We start from the raw sequence: 22,677 nt of genomic DNA, 5'->3' as shown, positions 1-22,677 counted from the left end.
AGACTGGAATTCAACTGAATGTCTATTTTTTAAGATGCTTATAGCGAGTATTTTGAACTTCTTTGCTCCAGTATTACTCAGCAAAAGCAATGTGCTAGTGAATAAAATCATCAGAAGGAAAATGAAGACACACACACACACACACACACACACACACACCCCAAGCTCTGCATGTGACACTCCATTGTTGTATCTGTTCTGACTTCTAGTTAGGAATTAATTTGGTTTTAAACCAAACTTACAGGAAAAGACTCTGACACATTAGTAATTCTACCCGTTACTCTTGAACTAAATCTATGAGATGAAAAGTTAAAGCAACAACCAAATGCTAAAAGCAAACATTATTTTTTTTAAGTGCCATAGTAACATAAAATCAGTAGAAAACTGAAATCATCTTTGTGGCTCTTAAATTAATCTGATGACCGATACCAACCAGAAAATTCAAGTGAGATTCAGTAATTCAGGAATTTGTCTATAGCGGCACGTGTGGTGATGAGCCCTGGGTGTCATACACAACTAATGAACCGTTAACACTATATCAAGAACTAATGATGTACTATATAGTGGCTAACTGAACATAAAAAAAAAAAAGATTTGTCTGTATCGAACCTGTTTGTTACAGCTGTTTTCATGATTATTTCAGGCTGAGAGAGGTCCTAAAATCATCTTAGGTTTTCCTCCTAAGCAGAGTTCTCTTTATTCAAACCTGGAAACTCTGTTTTTCTTTTTCCTTCACTTGGGATAGCAATGTTAAGTGGTTTTTCACGTTGCTACTTTGTTATGGTTTTGACCAACGGTGGGGAGCAGCTCAGCGCCTCCGTTTTCATCCTCAGTGGTCTGTTCCACGCGGGGAAAGCGCTGCCCATGACCTTTGCTTGATTCTACCTGCAGCTCCCTGCGGAGGCCAGTACACGGGATCTGAAGGGGTCGTTTTGTCACCCAACTACCCTCATAATTACACGGCCGGTCAGATATGCCTCTACTCCATAACAGTACCCAAGGAGTTTGGTAAGTTGGCTTTTAGTGTTGTATTCATCATATTTGTTTCATTGTTGATGTTTCTGTCATTTTATAAACAAATATTTCAGTTCTCAGTATAATGAAATCACATAAAGAAGATGATTTGTATTAAAGCAGCAGGTTTTCTAAAGGTATAGAGTATCCACTACAATTCTTTCATCAATGTGATATGAAATGCTTAAATGTTCTAAGATTGTGATCCAAAATAATCAGAGAGAATGTGTTTGACTTTGCTCCCACTTTTGTTAGAAAGCATTTTTTTTCCCCCAAGGGAGGATCGCCAAATAAGGTGGGCCAGGGGAACACTGTATATTAATTTGTACAAACATTTTGTAATCAGATTGTGACAGAAATCACTGGGTCACTGAACTTACCTTTGAGTGATTAGAGATGCAAAAACAGGCAGAACCCCCATCTGACTCAACATCTAACTTGCAAATTTCCCTCTTTCACTTTGCTTCCAATCTGAGCCAGGTTTCAGAATGACTTCATTGCTAAAAGGACCAAAAAAATAAAAAAAATAAAAAAAAAGAGCCTTCCTGGGGGTGGGGTCTACCCTCCGTTTACCCAAAGCTGGATTCCCACACCTCCAGTCTCACTCTTGACCACAGATATTTCTTATGATTTGAGTTCTTTTCTGGAGTAAACCACAGAGAAGCTTTTATAGCTTTATAGCCAAGGTTCTTTTTTTTTTTTTTTTCCCAATAGTAAAATTTAAAAGCCTACATAGTTAAGGTGTTTTTGTTCTTTACATTCAAAATAGCAGCTGCCTACTCATAGATAGAAAGCAAAATTATAAAAATTCTAAGGTTAGAATTTGTTTGAGGGAAAACATCTTGAAAAGTACAGTAGTTATGTGACAAGAAAGTTAATTGCTGGATATTTGAAAGTGGCATGTGGGAGACAGATGGTTTCTGTGAATTTCTGTTATTTATGATTCACAGGTCTGTTAAAGCTAATGAAAACCTCCACAAAGCACTGACGTCAGCCTTAGGTAGTTTAGGTCATGGGCCCTTCATGAACTATGTGATGTAACTTGCTTGGTATCTGAAGCCATACCATTTAGCGTCTACCCTGGGCCAGTTCTCAAGAGTGATGGGGTTTTGGGCGGGACCTTTCTTGTAGCATCTGCTCTGTTAAGAAGAGATGGTAATCTGAACATCAGCAATGATGGATGTGTTCCTGGAGACCAGGGCAGAGGGACCAGCTTCCCAACAGGCAAAGGGCAGATTCACTTACTCTGTGAATGAATGACACTTGTTACTGTCATTTAAAAAAAAAAATGAGGGGGCTTCAGAATATTTACTTTTGTTATAATAAACAGATAAGAAAACTTAGAATAGCTCCTAATCCTCACTCTTTATGCTGGACCAATTCCTCTAAACTAATGTCACTTATTTGGTCCCACTTAATTCATTTTTTTCTAACTAAGTGCTCCACAGCATCTTCCAGTTACTTTCCCATGAATGTTCCTTTTATTTTTGTTCATAGGTACATGACAGAATATATTTATCACAATGGAATATAGCAGTCATATTCTCTGATTTTGGCTTTTTTCAAAATTTATTGAATTGTCACAACACAATTGTGATTTTTCAGCAGAAAAAAAAAAAACAGTCACACCTCTATCCTAATATTGATCACCATTTCCCAATCTGAAATTTATTTCCCAATAAATGATGTACATTTATCACATTCAATCCAGGCGGAAAATTTTAATCTATACTGTCTTATCTTGTACTTTCTTCTCTTACGGAAGAAGAGAAGAAAGTATTCTTTCCTGGGAAATAAATTAATTCAATAATTAATTCAAAAATTGTCATAAGGGCCAAGATGAATAAAATATAGTCTGTGCCAGTGAAATGCCCACTTTTTAAATCCCATATCAGCTCATGGGGTGAACCTCGCTAGGTAGGAAGGGGCACAAGTGTGGTGAACACAGGCTCCAAATGGGAAGGACGTTTGAGGCAGGTCTTCAGATACCCCAATCCTCTCCCTATTTTCATCCAAAAGCATCACCAAAGTATCCTTTCTGAAACAAAGCTCTGATCCTGGAAACACTGTGATCAACATCTTTCACTCACTTTTTTGCCCACGAGGAAACCCCACGTATTCAGGTGTGGGCCTCCAGGCCCTGAAGTCCTAGGCTGCCAGGGTCTTGGCTCCCCAATTCCCTACTCTTCCCTTCCTCACTGAGCACCTGCCAAACCAGACCAATGGCCACATTCGTCACCTGCAGAATCATGCTCTTAATGTTCACTGGCTGAAAGAACCCTGCATTTCATTCATACACATGAAGGGTTTCAGTTCTCCTGCTTTAAGGACTAGTGATGCTGCTCTCTCCTCTGGTGGACACGGACTCCCCCACAGCTGGGAACAGCGGCCCCGTGGCTCACGACCTACGGCCCCTTACTCGTTCCCGTCATGGTCACATCAAGCTGCAGCGTCCACAGCAGTGAGCAATGGTCGCTCTTGGCAGACGTCTGCTCTCTGGAGCAGAACCAGTCAGCGGCCTGAACTCAGCCCAAGCAGCTCACCAAGGCAGCCTCATGTCTGCTGATGTGCAGACCCTGAACCTCGATCCGTCATGGGGAGCACTGCACACGTTGGCACGTGGCAGGCCTTGGACCTTGTTTCTAATCTTAGCCATCTTCAGATTCCGGCATAAAGTGGATGCTTTCTAAAAGTTTAAAATAATTAAGTAATTAACTAAATCAAAGTTTCTTGAAATTATGTGCGTATGATTCACTTTTGTATGATTGAAAAGACCCAAGTGTCCTGCCTCCAACATGACGAAGATTTATTTTGGGGGATGGGGGGCTGTGAACAAAGGTATTGTAGGAGCCAGAACCATGTCAAAATCATAAAGTTCTCTTCCTCTTTCTAATTCTTTGTTTTAGAACACCTCACCCACAGGGAAAGTCCTCCTTGCTCCCATGCTTCCTTTGATTTTTTTCTCTCTAGGAAGTTATAAAGGAATTATAAAGTCTTAAAAATATATGTATATAGGTGTGCATGTATTCTATTACATGTGTACTACATGTGATGCATATACATGTATGTATATATGATACATGTGTGTAATAGTATATATGGCGTATGTAGAACACACACACACGTGCACACAAGCTGTTACAGTTAGATCCCCTCCATTTTGCCAACACTCATATTAACTCGTTCATTAGAATTCTGACAACTGTAACTGGTATGCCCATATCCATTTCTTTTTCAGGATGATTTGGAATGATTCTAGTTCAAACCTTACACATAAATAAGAATTAGTTGGTCCTGGATTATGTGCTAAATCACAAATGTTTCTAAATATTGCAAAGGCCCTATTGTCGATTTGAGTACAAAATAATTTATTAAATTCGAAGTAGTGAAATGCACAGCTGTGTTCGACTTGGAGGAGTTGTGTTCTTGCTACTGATATCGCCTATAAGATAAATAAAGCTGTGCAGTGGAATGACAATAAACAGTTTCTATAATATGTTGCTGACTTATGTAGAAATTGCAATGAGCTCATATGAATTTGACCTTAGAATAATCCTAAGTAAATAATTTTAAATTCTTTGTCAAATTGGCATGTTTTTAGTTTTTAGTTTTATTTTTTGGTTTATTTTTAAAACCAACAGGTGTCTTGATTCCTGTACCCATAAAATCTCACTAACTGCTCTTAAGTACATGGAGCAGCTTTGTGGCTATTCTTCTACGATCCTGATGTAGTACTGAAAAAATTAATATTCAGACTATATAGGGAACAGTAATTGTATTCCTTTTATTAAGTATGAAGTCATCACTAAGCAAAATAAAATTGTTTAAGCAACTAAAAACTCTTAGAAACCAGAGAAAACCAGTTAATGATTTTCTACAGGATTCTTAGGATCATGATCTTTGGAGAAATTAATAAATAGGTAGTACAGCCATGATCTCCACATATTTATTTTTGAGAAAGCACACTGTGCCAACCCACCCCCTTTATTTTGCAGTGGTGTTTGGACAATTTGCCTATTTCCAGACGGCGCTGAACGATTTGGCAGAATTTTTTGATGGAACACACCCACAAGCCAGACTTCTCAGCTCACTCTCTGGGTCACATTCAGGTAAACAGTCAATGAATATTGTCTTGAATTTTCTTTAGACAGCCAGAATGATTAATTTTGAACTTGTCATTTTTTTTTCTTCTTAATGAAAGAGAAATGCAATCATCTTTGAATTTGCTCACTTGATTAATAAAACCTTATTTTTGATGGAAAATTTCAACTGTATTTTTATTCCACATATAAAACCACTGAACTTTATCATTTTATTTATTAAGGTAGTAGAAAGTATAATATCCATCTCAATAACAAAGGCAAATATCAGAAAAAGAAGGGGTAATAAACTATCTGTGTATTCTATTTTCTCTTCTATGTCTCATGATCTTCCTGGAGATAAACAGTATCAATATTTTTGTCTAAATCATTGCCAGCCTTTAAATACATACATAGAGAGATCCATCACACTCACACATGTATATGGGTACATATGTGTACACACGGGCATGCATGAGTGTGTGCGTATGTATGCATGGAAACATGTGGGGCTTCATAAAACATGGGATGTTTTTTCACAACTCAGTCTTTTTGCCATACTCTTATATAAAAGCACAAGTGGAGTCTTCCCCTATCAAAATATACGAATATACACCAAAGTAATTAGTTTTAGTGCTGACTAGTATTCACTTGATCAATACAGCCTAATTTACTTAGCCCCTCATGGATTTGGATCTTGTACAAGGGGCAAGATTTGTACCATGATGTGTTTTCATCATTTACCAAAGTACAATCAAAGCACAGAGGTGTGTCACAGACTTTTGCCAACCAGGGTTAGGATTTGATTATTTCCAGGTTTTCCCTATCATTAACCAAGAGTCTTAAGATCTATGTCTTGTTATTTTCTGCCAATGTCCAATGATGTAATGTCTAGAAATGCATCAGAAGATACAGATTTAAAATATTGATACCTATGGACAAATTCACCTCTGAAATGCTAATGCCATTTGTCTGCCCCTTAGCAGCACTTGAGAGAGACCATTCCTCTAGTGTAGATGTACTTTAAAAGGTGAAAATATATTTTCATAAGTTTTTTTTTTAATTTTTTTTTCTGAAGGCTTTAATATTTTTTTTAAAAATCAGCTTTGGCTTCAGATTTCCTTAATTTTCTTATTTTAAATAAAATCCCAGCAAGTCATTCTCAAATAAAGTTGATTCTGAGTCAGTAATAAATCTGACTCTTCGATTTCCCACATTGTCAGCTAACAGACTTATAACCAGTGCCTATTTCAGAAGGAAGCCTAAATGAGATGATCATTAAAGTAACATTTTAACAGAACGAATAGACAAAAACAGTTTTAAAATCTTGATAGATACAAGGTGTCTGGGTCCTGAACCCAAAGGGAAATTTTATAAAAGTCCAACCATTAAATGCAAAATTCCAAGTGAATAATTTTTTTTCCAAACTATTGTCCACCACGGTGCGGTGTCTTCTAGTGATCCCATGTATTGTCTCTTGATTTTTTTTCTTTAGGTGAAACATTGCCTTTGGCGACATCAAATCAGATTCTCCTCCGATTCAGCGCAAAGAGCGGAGCATCTGCCCGGGGCTTTCACTTTGTTTACCAAGGTAAAGGTCACTCGGTGCGCTAGGATCTTCTCCCAGCGCTGCTCACACTGCTATGCTCAGTTAAAGCACTAATATCTGAGCTGCGTGTGTGTGTGTGTGTGTGTGTGCGTGTTTTAATATTTAGGAAATTGAGGGTATTCATATATTTATACAAAAACAATTTAACAAGAATATCACATTTTTTGACACTTAAATGTGATATTTCTACTACAAAGACACAGAAAAAGCTCATTTATCTGGCATTATCGGGAAACACATATTGATCCAATCCACTTTGTATAGCACTTCACATTTTGCAAAAGGATTTCACATACATTACAATATTGTATGTAATTAGGCAAAGTGTTTCATAATGGTTAAATTTTAGTAACTGCTTTAATGAAATACCTTTAAACCACATTATACAATTCCAGATCTTCCTGTAAAAACTAATTGAAAAAGCAACTTAATAAAATCATACAAAACCCCGAATACCATCCGTGAACTCATTCTTCTAACTACCTCTTATTTTGTTGGTGTTCCAATAACTTGGCACTTTGAAACCTTTATATTTATTTTTAAAATTGGAGTGTATTCAAAATTATCATCAGAAGTCAGGATTTTCAAAATTATGTTTCTTGATTTAAAGTAACCTATTACCATTACAATGAATTAAAACAGAAAAGTAGAAAGAAAAGAAAATTATTTATAGGAGGAATATATCTTCCTTGTCTTTAACAACATATAATGACTCTAATATTTTATAAAGTCTCACTATACTTCCTTTTCTTGCTTTGTTCCTACAGTGAGTTTATGCAAAAATTGATGCCTTTTTATCAAAGCTAAATCCTTTGGAAGTAAAGAACTAGAATCATGAATGCAATTTATAAATCACTCAAGAGCACCTGGGGAAGTTTTCAATACATGCGGAAAGTTAAATTGAACATTGGCTTCTGAAAGATGGTAGTTATATGGAAGCCAAGAAATTACTTGCAATCTATTGTATAAAAAACTTCCTGAAAAGTTCTTTTGTATACCACTTATGGCTTCATTCTTTCACAAGTTATTAAAGCCTAAAATTGCACGGGGACTTTCTGACGCCTGTGATTATAGGGTGTCTGACCCTGTTAACAGACAGTGGTGTTACAGAGCTGTTGGAAACATCTATGGGTAACAAGACAGCAGAATCAGGGTGTGGGAAGCCGGGATCACTGTCTCTTGCCCTCCATACAGTGCTGCCTAATAAGGATACATTAATAATGAAGATGTTTCTGTCTTTCTGATCTTGTGGAGAAATGGACATATAGAGGCTTTTTTTTTTTTTTTTTTTTACAAAGTGTCCTAATTAACTCATGCCTTGGATGCTTTTCATTTGCTTTCTACACTACTTAGAGGCAGAAGGGCATATTTGAAAGAGAGTGAGTTAGGACCCACGAGAACCCCAAAAAAGGCTAATGGGGGTACCCTACCTAATACAATGCTACAAGGAGCTCTTCCACACTGGTTTATCAATGATGACTCAGCACCTGTGAAGAGTTTTGTTTGGCTGCCTGATGCTATTGAATTAAAGACTCAAGGACATTATCTACTCGGGGATGGAGCAGCCTACTTTGCAGGTCTCCAGTTGTATAAGGGTAGTGTGCGCTGGACGGAGACTGAGAAGAGATAATGCGTCTCAGGTGGCTCAGGTGTTGGTCCTCCTTGGGCAAACTTGCACCCTCCTTTGATTCAGCAGCCACATACCTCAGCAGTGTGACCATCAAATAGAATTTAGAAGCAAAAGATGCTGTGAGAACCTACCATGAATGAACATCCAGGGATGCTCCTGAAGTGGGAGGGTCTCTCTAACTGTTCCAACATTTCGGCTCCAGACTGGACCACTGTGTAAACAGACGTCCATGAAGACAGAGGAGGAACACACCTGGTTTTAAACACAAATACATTCAAATAGCTTTTTGAATTTATTTTTAGACATCCAGGAGAAGATTTCCCCACCTCCTTCTCCCAGCGCCTTCCCTCTTCCCCCTAAGCTCCCAGACCTAGACACTGGCAGGACCCACAATCAGTAAATGTGGTTCTGCACATTTGGATAATCTTTGCCATTCCACAATATATATTACACGTAAAGTCAATGTGTTTTTAGATCAATGAGAAAAATCAAAATTCATGTCATCCTAAGAAACTCTCCATGTGGGAGACTTACCTACTGTTTCTTAACAAATTGAGCAGTCTGATTCCTCCAGTATTAGAAGATCCCTTTTAGCTATTCTATGAAGTAGTTACATTGCCTTTATAGACTTTTTGTGGCCCTAAAATGCACACCTTATAATGCTAGAATCAACCTTAGCAATACTGGAAGCAACATGGGAACCAGCCTGTGTGGCCACAGAGACCGACTAAAGCAGAGCAGACACTCGTCTCCTGTTCTGCTTGCTCCAAGGCACATGCTGATATATGGCAGGGTGGTTCAACCCCCTGCACTGCCCACCCCCTCCCTGCTCTGCCCGACCCCTCCCTGCTCCGGACTGAATGTGTCTAATTAAACTTGGTGTTTAGCACCTGGGTGGCTAAGTCAGTTAAGCATCCAACTCTTGATCTCAGCTCAGGTCTTGATCTCAGGGTCATGAGTTCAAGCCCCGTGCTGGGCTCTACACCCAACATGGAGCCTACCTAAAATTAAACTTGGTGGTTGACAGTGTCTCATCCATAGAATACTATTTTGAACTCTCTTGTATTTATGCCTGGCTGTTTCCACATATCATCCATTTTTCTTGTGTATTTCCACGTAGAATTCAACTCTATGTTCTCACAAAATAAGTCACTCATGCCAAAATTAGTAAAACAGTTAGGACTTACTGAATATTTCAAGGGGAAAAGGAGGCCATGTTTTTACATCAAACCTCTGCACAGAGCCCAACTTACACCTGTCAGCTGGCCCGGAATCCCTGTCTTTCCGAGGCATATTTGCCACGTGGACAACTCTAACCTAGAACCTCATCCCCCAGCCTCACCTGAAGCGGCCTCCTGCCTCCTTGCCTCCCAGCGACCCAGTCTCCCAGATTCACCAGCTCTGGGCTTCCTGGTCCAGGATCCTCCTATGGCGAGACTCACTCTCCTTAGCATTACAATAAACAGATAAACAATCTAGGGACATGGAAGTGCATTTTCTAAGTTTGGGTAGGAAGAATTTACACTAAAATTTCCTTTGCTTGAGGTCCTTCCTCGGCGTGTAAATGCATGTCTTAATTGATTTTCCCCAGGCCTCATCTCCTTTTAGATAGCGTAAATTATGAGGTTTTCCATTTCTAAGAAATTCACTTTTTGTATAAAAAGATTATAAAATACATATTTTTTACAAAGATGAATAAGCATAAAGTTTTGTTCATAATTCAGCGATGTATGTTTGAATTCACTGACTAGTAATGGCTTGTCAAATCTGATTTTTCAACTACCAAAACAGAATGATTTTGAGAAATAGCAATATCCGCTGTCAGTAAATGAAACAGGAAAGACTGCCTCCCTTAGACTTTGCAAGCGATTGTTGCACGCATTCAGATTTGTTATTATTATGGCTGTTGTTGTTGTCTTGCTGTTACACCTGCTCTGAATGAAGAGCCGTGAAGATCCACGGACGGATCTACCACGTTTCCCCTTTCTTTGCGTGCTCTGAAAGCTTCAGAATCCAGCCCCAGCCCCTGCACCGGCCCAGCTCACTGGCCCCTGGGGAAGTCCCTCAATCTGCCTACCGCCTCTTCCTCCAGGCTGAGCTCCTCCCCTGTTTGCTTTCCATTGCACTGATTTCAATTTTGTTTCACTGCAGTAGGAAATCTTTGCTAAAAGATAGAGGATAATTACCACAGAGGATGGAATTTCTCTCTGATGCTGCCCGAAACATCCAGGAGAAGAGCAGGAACCAGAGGGCATGCCGAGAGCAAAAGTTGCTGTACACTCTTTTCCCCAGACCTTGCATGGATGTCTGGTGTCTCAGTTTCTGCTCACGTCTGTTCTACTTTGCGGAGACTCACAGCTGTTCTCCTCACTTTGGAAACTTCTTCCTCTAAAAACTGTCTGCATAATTTCATCTAAATGCAGGTGGTTTTTTTAATTGTTATTTTCCTTAAAAAATGACAATGGTGAAGTTCCCAAAGAAAGTCTCGGTAGTGGCATGTGTCTGAATGACCTTGACAGTGTGTTTGTTCCTGTCCACGGGACTCTGGAATGGCCATGGTGCCTTGGACAAACACAAACGAGGCCACTTAGATAAGTGTGGAGTCTTTGCTATGAAGAGCAGGGAGCTTTCCATGTCATTCAGGACAAGTAGAAAAATTGCCATTGGAGATACTTTCTCCATTTTGGTAAAAAAAAATTCTTGAGAATTGGAGCCTCCATGGGATATTTTTTATCCATTTCCTTTTTGCTCTCATTCTACTTGTTCAACTGTAACAAAATACTCAGAAATAGAAATACAAAAAATAGGAGTTCTAAGCAATTTGCTATTATAATATAATATTATAGTTCCACTGCATTCTATTTTTAGTTATAAAAAAGAGTCATTCTGATGTATCATTGTTTCACCTATAGTTATTAACATATAATTTTACTAACGTCACCTTCTGATAGAAAACACTTCAACACTGAATGCAAGCATGGTTTTGTCAGAATCATCTTCTGCCTTCCATGCTCATAGAATCGCTTGCTTAGCAGCAGTTACCCAAATGGTGTCTGTCATTGTTCAGGTTCAATTTCCTGTGAGGAAAAGCATTGTAAAGACAGAGGGTTGTTTTAAAGAAAATGAGTATATAAGCACATTCTCTCAGAAGGCTGCACCATTGAACGAGGACATGCACAGTCTGAAAGAGAGAGGATTCTGGTGATGATAGGGACAAACTGACTTTTAATTGCACAGAACAAAAACAGAATAGTGCATTTTCAAGTGCATACCAGGTGGATCTATTTCTCAAAGAGTTGGTTTGGTGTAACAGGTGTCATTGACAATTGAAATATTTTTCAAACTTGATCTCTGCCCCTTTTGATAATCAGAAGAATCTCTTACAGATGGAGAATTCCCATAAACAAGCTAAATAGCTACCTCACCCCACACTGGAATGGGGTTCACCTGCTCATGCCTACCACCCAAAGACCATAAGAACACACCTGTAATCAAACAAGCTTGAGTTTTTACCAACTGCCTCAGTGAAGACCACACACGAGGGAGACCCTGGGGGTGTCTCAAAAGAAAGTTCCAGGAAGGGCTGGTTATAGGACTGAGGTTTGTGCTAGGTGATTTGGGACAGGCTTAAAGGCAGTGTGATTTTGCTTTGGATTGCTGGCAGGGGAGCCCTAGTGCTGTGGGGCATCTTGACTTTTATCAGGAGGTAGAAGGAACATCCATGTTGTTGCAAATGGCAGAATTCCTTTCTTTTTTAAGGCTAAATAATATTCCATTGCATGGATATAACACATTTTCTCTATCCATTCATCCATCAGTGGACACTTAGGTTGATTCCATGGCTTGCCTACTGGGAATAATGCTGCAGTGAACACAGCGGGCAGAGAGATCTCTTTGAGATGCTGACTTCAATATTTTGTGGATATATACCCAGAAGTGAGATTGCTGGATCATATGGGAGTTCTATTTTTGATTTTGTTATTGCATCACAATAGCCATATTATACTCACTAGACTCTAAGGTCTTTGAGGATAAGTACAAGTTCTTCGTCATCTCATTATCATGAGCACAGTGATTCGGGTGCTTAATTAATTTTAATTGCCTGAATATCACTCAGTTCTCATAAGGCACTAATGCTCCTTATGCCACGTTTTCCTCATCTGAAATGAGACTATAAGGCAGTCCTCGGGGTGGGTAAGAGAATGAAATGCAGATGGGAAAGTGCTCCCCAAATCATTCCCTCTAGAAATTGTGGAAGGCTTTCTTAATTCCTATATTACATAAACTCTCTCTGGACTCAACTCTCTTTCCAAGGAAATATTCCAGCTTCCTGGTAAAGATACAGATGGCTGTGTTGTGTGTTTTGCTTCTAGCTGTTCCTCGAACCAGCGACACCCAGTGCAGCTCTATCCCTGAGCCCAGATACGGAAGAAGAATTGGATCAGAGTTTTCGGCCGGCTCGATTGTCCGTTTTGAGTGTAACCCAGGATACCTCCTTCAGGGTTCCACTGCTATCCGCTGTCAGTCCGTACCAAATGCTTTAGCTCAATGGAATGACACGATCCCGAGCTGCATAGGTAAGGGTGTGTCCAGAAGGTGGGACACCCTGTGCAGGGCTGTCAAGCTTCACAGCTGGTCGAAGAGCTGCTTTCCAATGCTGATGTCCAGTCTCTGCCACCTGGTCATGCTCCAGACCTATTTAAAGAGCAGTGCATTTTACCTGACATAACTGAGTAGCAGCTAAACCCTTAAGATCACTGTGTTTCATGAAACAACTCATTAGATTAACAAGTATGAAACATGTTTTCTTTCTCAATACTTATTAAGTATGCCATTAACTCTCCAGCCATGGGTATATAACATAATTTCATTTTGGGGAAGAATCATTATAATATTGATTTGCTATATTGTGTAATGTCCTTTTTTAATAAATGTGTGCTGATGAAGGTTTGAAAAGTAATAGATTAATGCATCCGAATAACAATGATGCTCTTAGTTATAGTTTATTTGCTTCATTTTGTGTAAGAACCTCTAGTGCAATCATGATTAGCTCTTGAATTCATTTGCACACTTTCAGTGTCTCTTCTCCTTCCTGGATTTGATCATAAATCCCATCCTTTGGAATTGCATGTCTGCATCTAGGAGACAGTACTCCGCAAAGCTCCTTAAATTGTACGGATAAAATTATTCTAAACAGAATTCACTTTAGAGATGCCACTGTTAGGTACCGCGTCCCTCCTTACAGAGCTTGAAGAGATTTACTTTTAGACACCAGCTCTGTAACTTGGTAGTACAGTAGATAATAATCAATGATATTGCGAGTTTATAAGAGAACAGACTAAATTTGACCCTGGTTACAATGCCATTTAAAGGACCATACTCCGTGTAAAATGTCTCTTAATACCTGATCACACAGCAAAGAACCGCTAAGCACCAAATTAATGCTGTCCTTCTCTGTACTTTATGTTTATGACACACGGTTTTGTCTTTTAGTCCCCTGCAGTGGTAATTTCACTCAGCGCAGAGGTACAATTTTATCCCCTGGCTACCCGGAACCGTATGGTAACAACTTAAACTGTATCTGGAAAATCATAGTTACAGAGGGATCAGGAATTCAGGTAAGCCCCTTATGCCCCGAACGTCCCAATGCACAGGGTTTGGCTAGGTCTGTCTTTGCTTTCTGTGTTTGTTTTCTGTTTTGCATTATTTTATTTTATTTTATTTTATTTTTTATTTTATTTCTGCTTTGGTTATTTTATTTAATCTTATTTTTTGCATTGGTTTATTTATTTATTTTGAATTGGTTATTTATTTATTTACTTGCATTGGTTATTTTAAACACTTAAACCATGGCCTGTTTCCCTTTTCTTACTACTTCTGCAATGTGTTTCTAATCACGTTTCTCTATTTGGAATAGCAATAGTAGATTTTTAGGATAAAAGCTGTCAAAAATACCATTTGTAGACATTTTCAAATGTCTTTTCATGGTTTATTCTCCTTGGTTTCACCCTTCTCTTATGTGTGTATATTAGGTTTCATGGGAAACCCCACATGATCAGGTTAATTTCCTTAAATGAAAACACACATTAACTGAACACTGTCGTTTGCTAGATTCAAGTGATCAGTTTTGCCACTGAGCAGAACTGGGACTCTCTGGAGATTTACGATGGTGGTGACATGACCGCACCCAGGCTGGGCAGTTTCTCAGGTAAGATGAAACCAGCTCCCTAGTCTCTGTTTGTGAACCAGAATCATCAAACACTAGCAAACAAACAACAGCAACAAAATGTTTGATGTAGACATTTTCCTACAAAACTGTATATCGGTGATAGCTTGGCTAGTGTTGAAAGTCTTAAAGCAAGTGCATCACAAAACAGGAGAGCCAGGAGACAGCTCTGTTTGCAGGGAGGGGAGGGCTGCTAGGGGAGGAACAGGTAACACTGCGTTTGCAGGTGACAGGCTGAGGCCAAGGACAAGGGACCCAACGGGAAACGGGAGGTGGGGGTGAAGCAGAGAGTAGGTCATAGTTCTCAGCTCCTGAGAAGAGACGTCCTAAGATTAGGCAACCCAGGAAAATGGCACTCTGCATTTTGGGCATTTAGACCTGAGGCTTGCAGTGCTTTGCTCCATCGCGTTGCAGAAAACCCCGACCCTTTACAGCAGATGCCATCTCACCCATGAGCCTCTGGATATGAACTGTAGCCGGTGGAAAAGAGCCCTTCCTTGCTCTTCCTTCCACCTGCAACTTCCGCAGACATTGCTTCTGCACTGGCCTTAGAGCTGTGTCCTCGCCTTCACCAGAAGCAGTGCGACTCAGCTCTGTCTTCCTTTCTTTCGTCCTGCGGCAGGTTAGCCTGCCTCTTCCACTCTGTATGGCAGGAGCACATCCGAATTCCCGACCCACGGATGGTAGTTAGCATCACTGCCACCCCCTTCACCAGCGTCCCCATCAGTAGGTGTTGCTGCGCACGGGGGGCCGGGCTAGCTGAGTCCCACACACGGCACTCTGCCCTCCGTGCTACTGCTACCCTCGCATTCCAAGTGACAGAGACTGGCACACTTCAGAATCGTCCAGGATAGCATGGAAACATAACAGCTTTCTAGGAGTATCCCCCACCACACACATCACTCCTTTTGTCACCCCGGCCTGCTTCTCTACGCTGCATCTCTTCACATCTCTCTTCTGCTGCTCAGCTGGTTAGAAACACAGGCTGGATGGCGGGGTGGCCCTTCCCAGCGCCCGCTGCTTTGACTTCACCATGCTCCTCTTAAATGACTCCAGAGGTCTTGTCTCTGGATATCAGCAAAGAAGAACACCTTTTTTACGAGGCCATTTAAAGTTTGTGCATTAAAACGCCAGTCTAATGTACAGTTTCTTACACGCCATCTGATGTTTGTCTGTCTTGGTATGATTTATCTTTTGAGACTTTTATCTCCCACCACCCCTTCCAGTCCCGCAGGCTTAATCTCAAACGCCTTCCCCACAGTGAACACTCGCTGACTCCCCGCACCTGATAGCGCTTGTCGTAGTTCAGCTTACAGTGTATGATTGCTTTAAGTACCTACTCTCTATATCAAGTACTTTATTTGTTCTTAGGAATAAAAAAGAAAGTCTCTGACACTAAAGATAGCAACAACTTCAACACGATTTGGAATCCGTATGCAGACGGTAAAACACAGTAATAGTTATAATAAATATATTTTAATAATTTATAAAAATAATGCTAATGTGAACTAATAATGTCTATAACTTTTGGCAAATATGCCGCACTCCAGGTAGGTGTTGGGTATTAAAAGAGGTCAAAAGTAGTGTTTTTCTAGGATTTGGTAGAAAATTATATATATATATATATATATATATATATATATATATATATCCTAACTGATATTATAACATATCTGGGAAAAAGTAAAATATCTTAACAGATTAGTAAAATATAGGCAGATAAGTCAAAGGGAGAAGAAAGGCTCCAGGCAACGGAACCATGTGGTTCAGATCCTGTGTCTGTTACACAGATGATCCTTGAAGAACGTGGGTTTGAACCACACAGATCCACTTACACCTGGATTTTTTTCAGTAAATAGAGTACACAACCATAAATATATTTTCTTTTCCTTATGCTTTTATTAAATAAAACTTGCTTGCAAAGTATGTGCTTTGCCATATTTTATCTGAAGTTCAGATTCACTGTTCAGACATTTTTTTATTTATCAATTAACATATATCATTCTGTATTAAACCTTCTTTTGAATAACGACTTGATGTCAACTTAGCTTCAGATATGTGATTTTATATTTCTCAGTTAATATTAGGAATAGGTTGACATTTAAAAGAGAAGGGTGTAATATTGAACTGATTTTTCCACCTTTCTCAGGCACGAGGGTGTTACTGAACACTTTTACACACAGATATACAAAGAGCCAGAGACTGCACACAGGAGACAGTTGCATGATTGATTGAACAAGGTTAGCAGGAATGACTTATAAAAAATAATATAAATAATAATAATAAAAGAAGGAAGCACATTGCCTACATATGTGATGAAAAATAATGACAGCAATCCTCTCTCTTGAGTTTTTGGAATTAGCCCGGAGAAAAGATCTTTTTTTTTTTTTCCTATTATTTCATGGGTACAAATTTAAATGTACTAAGTCAATCAGTAGTATTGAAACTGTAGAAGGAAGATGCATTTCTAAGTCAAAACTGGGTTCACTTATAATAGTAAACAATGTCTAGTTAAATATATAGATCTTAGCTATATTTTTAATGTTTTTTAAGTTTTTGTTTAAGTTTCAGTTAGTTAACACACAGTGTAGTATTAGTTAAGGTGTACAGTTTAGTGATTCATGAGTTCCATGCAACACCCAGGGCTCATCACAAGTGCCCTCCTTTATCTCCATCTTTTAAAAAATATTTGACATAAATACTAGTACAATGTAATTCTGACCATGATCAACATGAGTTAGCACACACTTCGTGGCTTGAAGGCATGGCTTTCCAACTCCCAATGTCAGTCCCAAGCTCAATGTCCCTAGGCCACCAATGCTTTGACTGACTGGCTAACAATTTGGGTATTATCCTAGATTGAATAATTCTCTACTATAACTCACAGAACACGAGAAGGCAATATGCTTATGAGTACAGCGTATTATAAAGTAATCAGATTGGGAACAGCCAAATGAGGTGACTCACAGAGCACCATCTGGGAGGATGTCGAACATGACGCTTCCATGTCCTCAGGACTTGTCACTTTCCAGGGACATATGGATCACCAACCAAGAAGCTCACCTGAGCTTTGCTGTCCAGAGTTTTAACTGGGTTTTCATGGTGTAGGCGTGATTAATTAAATCACTGGCTACAAGGTTAACTCAGTCATCAGCTCCTTCCCCTCCCACAGGTTGGGAGGTCGGGCTGATACCATCTGGCTCAAAACCCCAAGCCTCTAAGTACATGGCTGTCCTTCCCACAGCCACCACTGTGAGTTATTATAAACATGATCACATAGTTACCATAAACTCAGGTGTGGTTTAAGGAGTCCATCATGAATATCAAGGACATTCCTATTGCTCAGAATAGTCCAAAGGTTAAGAGATTGAGTACTCTGTAGATACCAGGAGCAAAGAGCAGAGGAATCCTTCACTACACACAACCCCGATTATCAGTGTGAGCAGAGTACACCACTATTTTGATTCTTTAGATACCTGAGATGTCACATATATAAGGAATAATAAAGAAAAAAAACCTATTTAGTAAAATCTTAAGAGAATATAGATGATGTGTAAGTTTTATAACATTGTTCTCTGTTCTCATAGTACTTGATTTTGATCACAATATTTTATGATACAAGTTGGTTGTTTATATTAGGTGTGATGACGTAGAGGTACCTGAGCCTAAAACATCTCTAAGATAATCATAAATATGTAGCCTATATTCTTTTCCACATGGAAATAAGGATTCTTCATGTATCAAGGTTGGATTAAGAAATTCCTCTGATAGTGAGTATGTTATATAGGAATTAATAGGATGTCAGTTAATGTTATGGGAACCTAGTCTTACTGAAACTTAATTTCAATAAAAATGGATAATACCAATAAGAAAAGAAATTCCTCTGTTAAAAATAATTATGGAATTTGCTATTTGGTGCTATCAACTTTCTTAGCAGAAATGCAAAAATGTAAACTTTTAAGAAAACTAATATTAAGTTAAATAAAAACATCAGTGAACAAGTAATATGATAAAGGAAAAGGTCATTAATAAATAACATGAAGATATAAATCCAATTTAAAATAATCAAATTTGATCTAACAACATGACAAGTTGTTTTATATAATGTCTTCTACCAAATTAAAAGAGTCTGGCTGACAATATGTTTTTCCAGGCACTCAGGTTGAATTTCTTCATACTTAAAATAGAGATGATGGACTCTGAAAAACAAACTGAGGTTTCTGGAGGGGAGGAGGGTGGGGGGATGGGTTAGCCTGGTGATGGGTATTGAGGAGGGCACGTTCTGCATGGAGCACTGGGTGTTATGAACAAACAATGAATCATGGAACAGTACACCAAAACAAATTATGTAATATATGGTGATTAACATAACAATAAAAAAATTAAAAAAAGAAAAAGAAAAAAAAGAAAAAAATAGATTTCATTAAAAAATGTACAATATTATACCATATGCAAATCTATTATAATATTACAATATTGCAAACATACTTTTTTTCTGAAGTTAAACAGACCACTTACATTTTTTAGTTTAACATTCAAAGGTTTATGTTTTTTGAGATGACCTGAAGATGTTTGATATGTGGGAGATTTGCATTGTTTCTAAGACATTTCCACCCTCCAAGACAATAGTGTTTTTTTGTGAATGAGCCTAGTCAACCACATCATCCTTATCTGGGCTGTTTTTTGTATTTGCTACATGTGCATACTATGGGGAAAAAAATGAGCAAGAGCCATGTTCACAAATTTGGCAATTTTTACAGTTGTAGCCATTGTGAATACCAAAGGTATGTTCAATTGAAAAAATAATCAAGAAAATTCCTAATTTATACTCTACATATCATATATTATTCCCACTTACCTGTAGTTTTGCTTTTCCGTGGTCTAAATTACCGATGAACCATGGGTGGTTCATCTGGAAGCAGGTGATGCTCCTTCTGACATATTGTCTGAAGGTCAGTGGTAGCCTAACGCTATATCACATGGCAGGGTTACTCACCTCCCTGCATCCTGTCCGGTAGGCATTTTATCATCTCAAACCTTCACAAGAAGGGTGAGGGCAGGACAATAACATATTTTGAGAGAAAGAGAGAGATCACGTTCACATAACTTTTATTATGGCACAGGTTGCAATTATTCTGTTGTATTGAGTTGTTCATACTGTGCCTAATTTATAAATTATACTTTCTCACGGGTGTGCATCTATAGGAAAATACATATAGCATATATAGGGTTTGGTGTATCTGTGGTTTCAGGCATTCACTGGGGATCTTAGTATATATCCCCTGTGGATCAAGGGGGACTACTGTGTAATATTTTACATAATACAGTGACAACAGAGAAAGGAATGCTTTAATTCCTGTACCTCTCACATAGTTTTACATGGAAACTTCTAGTTTCTCTGTTATTTTACTTCCCCTTGCCCAAGGGAAGAGCAATGGCTTTTCTGATGATGAGAGCCTCTCTCTCTTGGGGTTGGGAACCTAATGAGCCCCCTGCTGCAGAAAGGAATGCCATTACAATCATCAGTACTAGTCTCTTTTAACTCATCCCCATACTCATGGATTATTGGGGCCTGTTTGTCTCTTTCCTTCTCTATGTTTTGGCTGAGACCAAGTATCTGAAGGGGCTTTCATCTTTGCCCCTGCAAGCTTTGGGGTAAATTATCTTGAGTTCTTGTTTCTAGCCCACTGTGCCTCAACATCTCTCTCTTTCTACATGCGTACTGCATTCTGTGAGTCCCGAGGCAAACCTTGGCCTTGCCCCTTATACTTAACCCACACAGGTACTCAGAAGCCCTGCTGCCTATTCTTTGGAGGGTTATGTGGCATTTGTCCAAATTTAAAAAGCAGAGCTTCATTTTACTTCTGGCCATGGATCTTCTCTTTATTCCCTACTGGGCAGACTCCTGAGGCTATGAAGAATGAATGGTTTTATACCCAGTGAACACAGCACGATGTCTTCATAGTTGAAGTTAATTTTGTGAGTGATGGCATGAATTTTAAGATTTCATTTTGGCTGACTTTCTTTGTCCATATACTTGTTGGATGTGTTTGTTATAGTCAGGGACCTCGCAAAGAGTGGCTGAGCAAGCTGATAACTGTTAACGTTGGAAGGCTGGGGATGTAGATGGGAGCTGAGGACATAAGTCATTTGGAGAGTAATGCGAACCAGTATCTCAGGGTTTGAGAAAGGAGTTAGAAAGATGGACATGAGGAAAGCTAATTGAATTTGAATTAGAGGTATCAGTGTGAACCTGTGGTTTTAATATGTATAGATGAAAATTAAAATGTAAGTGTGTGTGTGTGTGTGTGTGTGTGCATATTTCCTACCTTTGTCTTTTGACAGATATAACAACACCCCAGCAGCAATGAAGCCCTCTAGTACCCAATCTGGGCTCCTAAATATCAATGTAATACAATTTTTCCCTAGAGGAACCAGTGTTCTTGGAGAAATGAATACTCATTTCTCAAGGCTCTGGTAGGAAGAAAAAAGAAAAAAAAACAAAACGATGAACCACTCTGTATAAAATAGAAATCTATGAATCCATCCAGCTATAAGAGGATATGTGCATAAATGAAATGAATGAAAAAGAGATTTCCCTTACAGAATACAAACTAATACATCTAGAAGGAAGGTGGAATTAGAGAATCATCATTTGACAACTGTTAAATTCAGGCTGGAACATCAATGGATGCTAAAACTGACGGGTAAAATTCTAATGAGAAACAGCATGTTCTCAGTCTCTGTGCATGTCCCCACCTGATCTGTACTCATCAAAAGCAGGAAAGTAGTAAGATCAGGGGGGAGGAGCCTGGCAGATGCCACCTTCGCCAAGCGTTAATGAGACGGTCACCAATAACGCAACAAGGTATGCACTGGTGTACTGATAAACCTGCTGTGTAAACCAACAGACAAACCAAAGAGCTCAATTTGTTGTGGGGTTGCAAACGCAGTGGTGTAAATACTCCCACCTTGGCTGATTTAACAGCCAACATGCCACTGTGCACAGGGTTTGGAAGATGTGCAGCCTTTGCAGCCTGAACAAGCCAGCTCCCTCATACCCCCGAGAGCAAGCGTGGAGCAGATGAGACAACCCAGCAAGAATATAGCATCATCTTTTGACATGCTTGCCAACAATGCATGAGCTGAATATAATTGTGAAGGCTGTCAGACAAACTCAAATTGAAAAATGTTCCACACGAAAAATGTGCATGTATTTTTCAAAAGCATCAAGTTGAGGAAGGCATGGGAATGACTAAAAAACTCTTCTGAATGGAAGAAAACAAAGGGAACCGAAGATTGAGTGTGCCGAGTGATCACGGACAGAATCCTTTTGCTATGAGAGCCATTAGTGAAGATTCTTGGAAATCAAATGAGATCTATGTGTTGAGCCTATGCATCATAGACTGTGGCATCTATATTAGTTTTTTTGGAATTTGTGATGTGTTGTAAGGAATGCACACTGAATTTTTACAAGAAATGGGCCGTTATATTTGCAAATTGCTCATAAATGGTTTAGGATAAAATAATTTTACATATACAGACATATGAATTAGAGGGAGAGATAGACACAATTATTATATAATATGTAGAGAGATGGGGGTATGTGGGAGATTTGGTACTATATTTGCACTTTTTTAAAGGTAGAAATGATTTGAAATGTTTTAACAGGAGATTTAAAAAAACCTTATATGGAAAAAAATGACAAATTGGCCATAAAATTTGAATATTTTTAAAAACATAATCAGTATTTAAACTTTTTCTATTTCTATGGTACTTTTAAAAATATGTATAAAAGAATATTGAACCCGTTTTAAAAGTTAGTGTTTGAGTACAAACAAACAAGCTTGAGAAGTTGTTAGAGGTATATATTTCAGGAAAAAAATCGACTTACTTCTTGAACAAATTCAAGTTTTTTAGATTTTTTATTTCTGCTTGAACAGCCCTGAATATGTAGGGCTTATGTTGTAAGCCATCTACAATTATTTTTGGAAGTAGGCAGGTTGTAAATTAAAAATGAATAGAATAGATCAAAATTCATACCAATTTGTAGCTGACAATCAGTATTAAGGGGAAGTAAATATCTGTGCTGATGGTAGAATCAGTAGGGGCAATAATA

At 38.7% G+C, this 22,677-nt stretch overlaps 1 protein-coding gene across 2 annotated transcripts in view; it reads left to right on the top strand.

The window, feature by feature from the left end:
- The window catches only part of CSMD1 (CUB and Sushi multiple domains 1), a 2,052,675-nt gene that overhangs the window by 1,796,652 nt on the left and 233,346 nt on the right, over positions 1 to 22,677 (top strand). For both annotated transcript variants that reach the window (XM_073902260.1, XM_073902259.1), the window contains 6 exons: positions 892 to 1,008; positions 5,010 to 5,123; positions 6,589 to 6,684; positions 12,706 to 12,909; positions 13,826 to 13,950; positions 14,444 to 14,540. In XM_073902260.1, coding sequence (XP_073758361.1) covers positions 892 to 1,008; positions 5,010 to 5,123; positions 6,589 to 6,684; positions 12,706 to 12,909; positions 13,826 to 13,950; positions 14,444 to 14,540 — 753 coding nt within the window. The remainder of the gene's footprint in view (positions 1 to 891; positions 1,009 to 5,009; positions 5,124 to 6,588; positions 6,685 to 12,705; positions 12,910 to 13,825; positions 13,951 to 14,443; positions 14,541 to 22,677) is intronic.

The sequence above is a fragment of the Callorhinus ursinus genome, unplaced genomic scaffold (genome assembly GCF_003265705.2).
Source record: "Callorhinus ursinus isolate GAN/ISIS: 27379988/994484 unplaced genomic scaffold, GSC_fseal_2.0 scaffold17, whole genome shotgun sequence".
NCBI classification, from domain to species: domain Eukaryota; kingdom Metazoa; phylum Chordata; class Mammalia; order Carnivora; family Otariidae; genus Callorhinus; species Callorhinus ursinus.
Note: the sequence above shows the minus strand (reverse complement) of the source record. Positions and strands in the feature narration are given on the sequence as shown.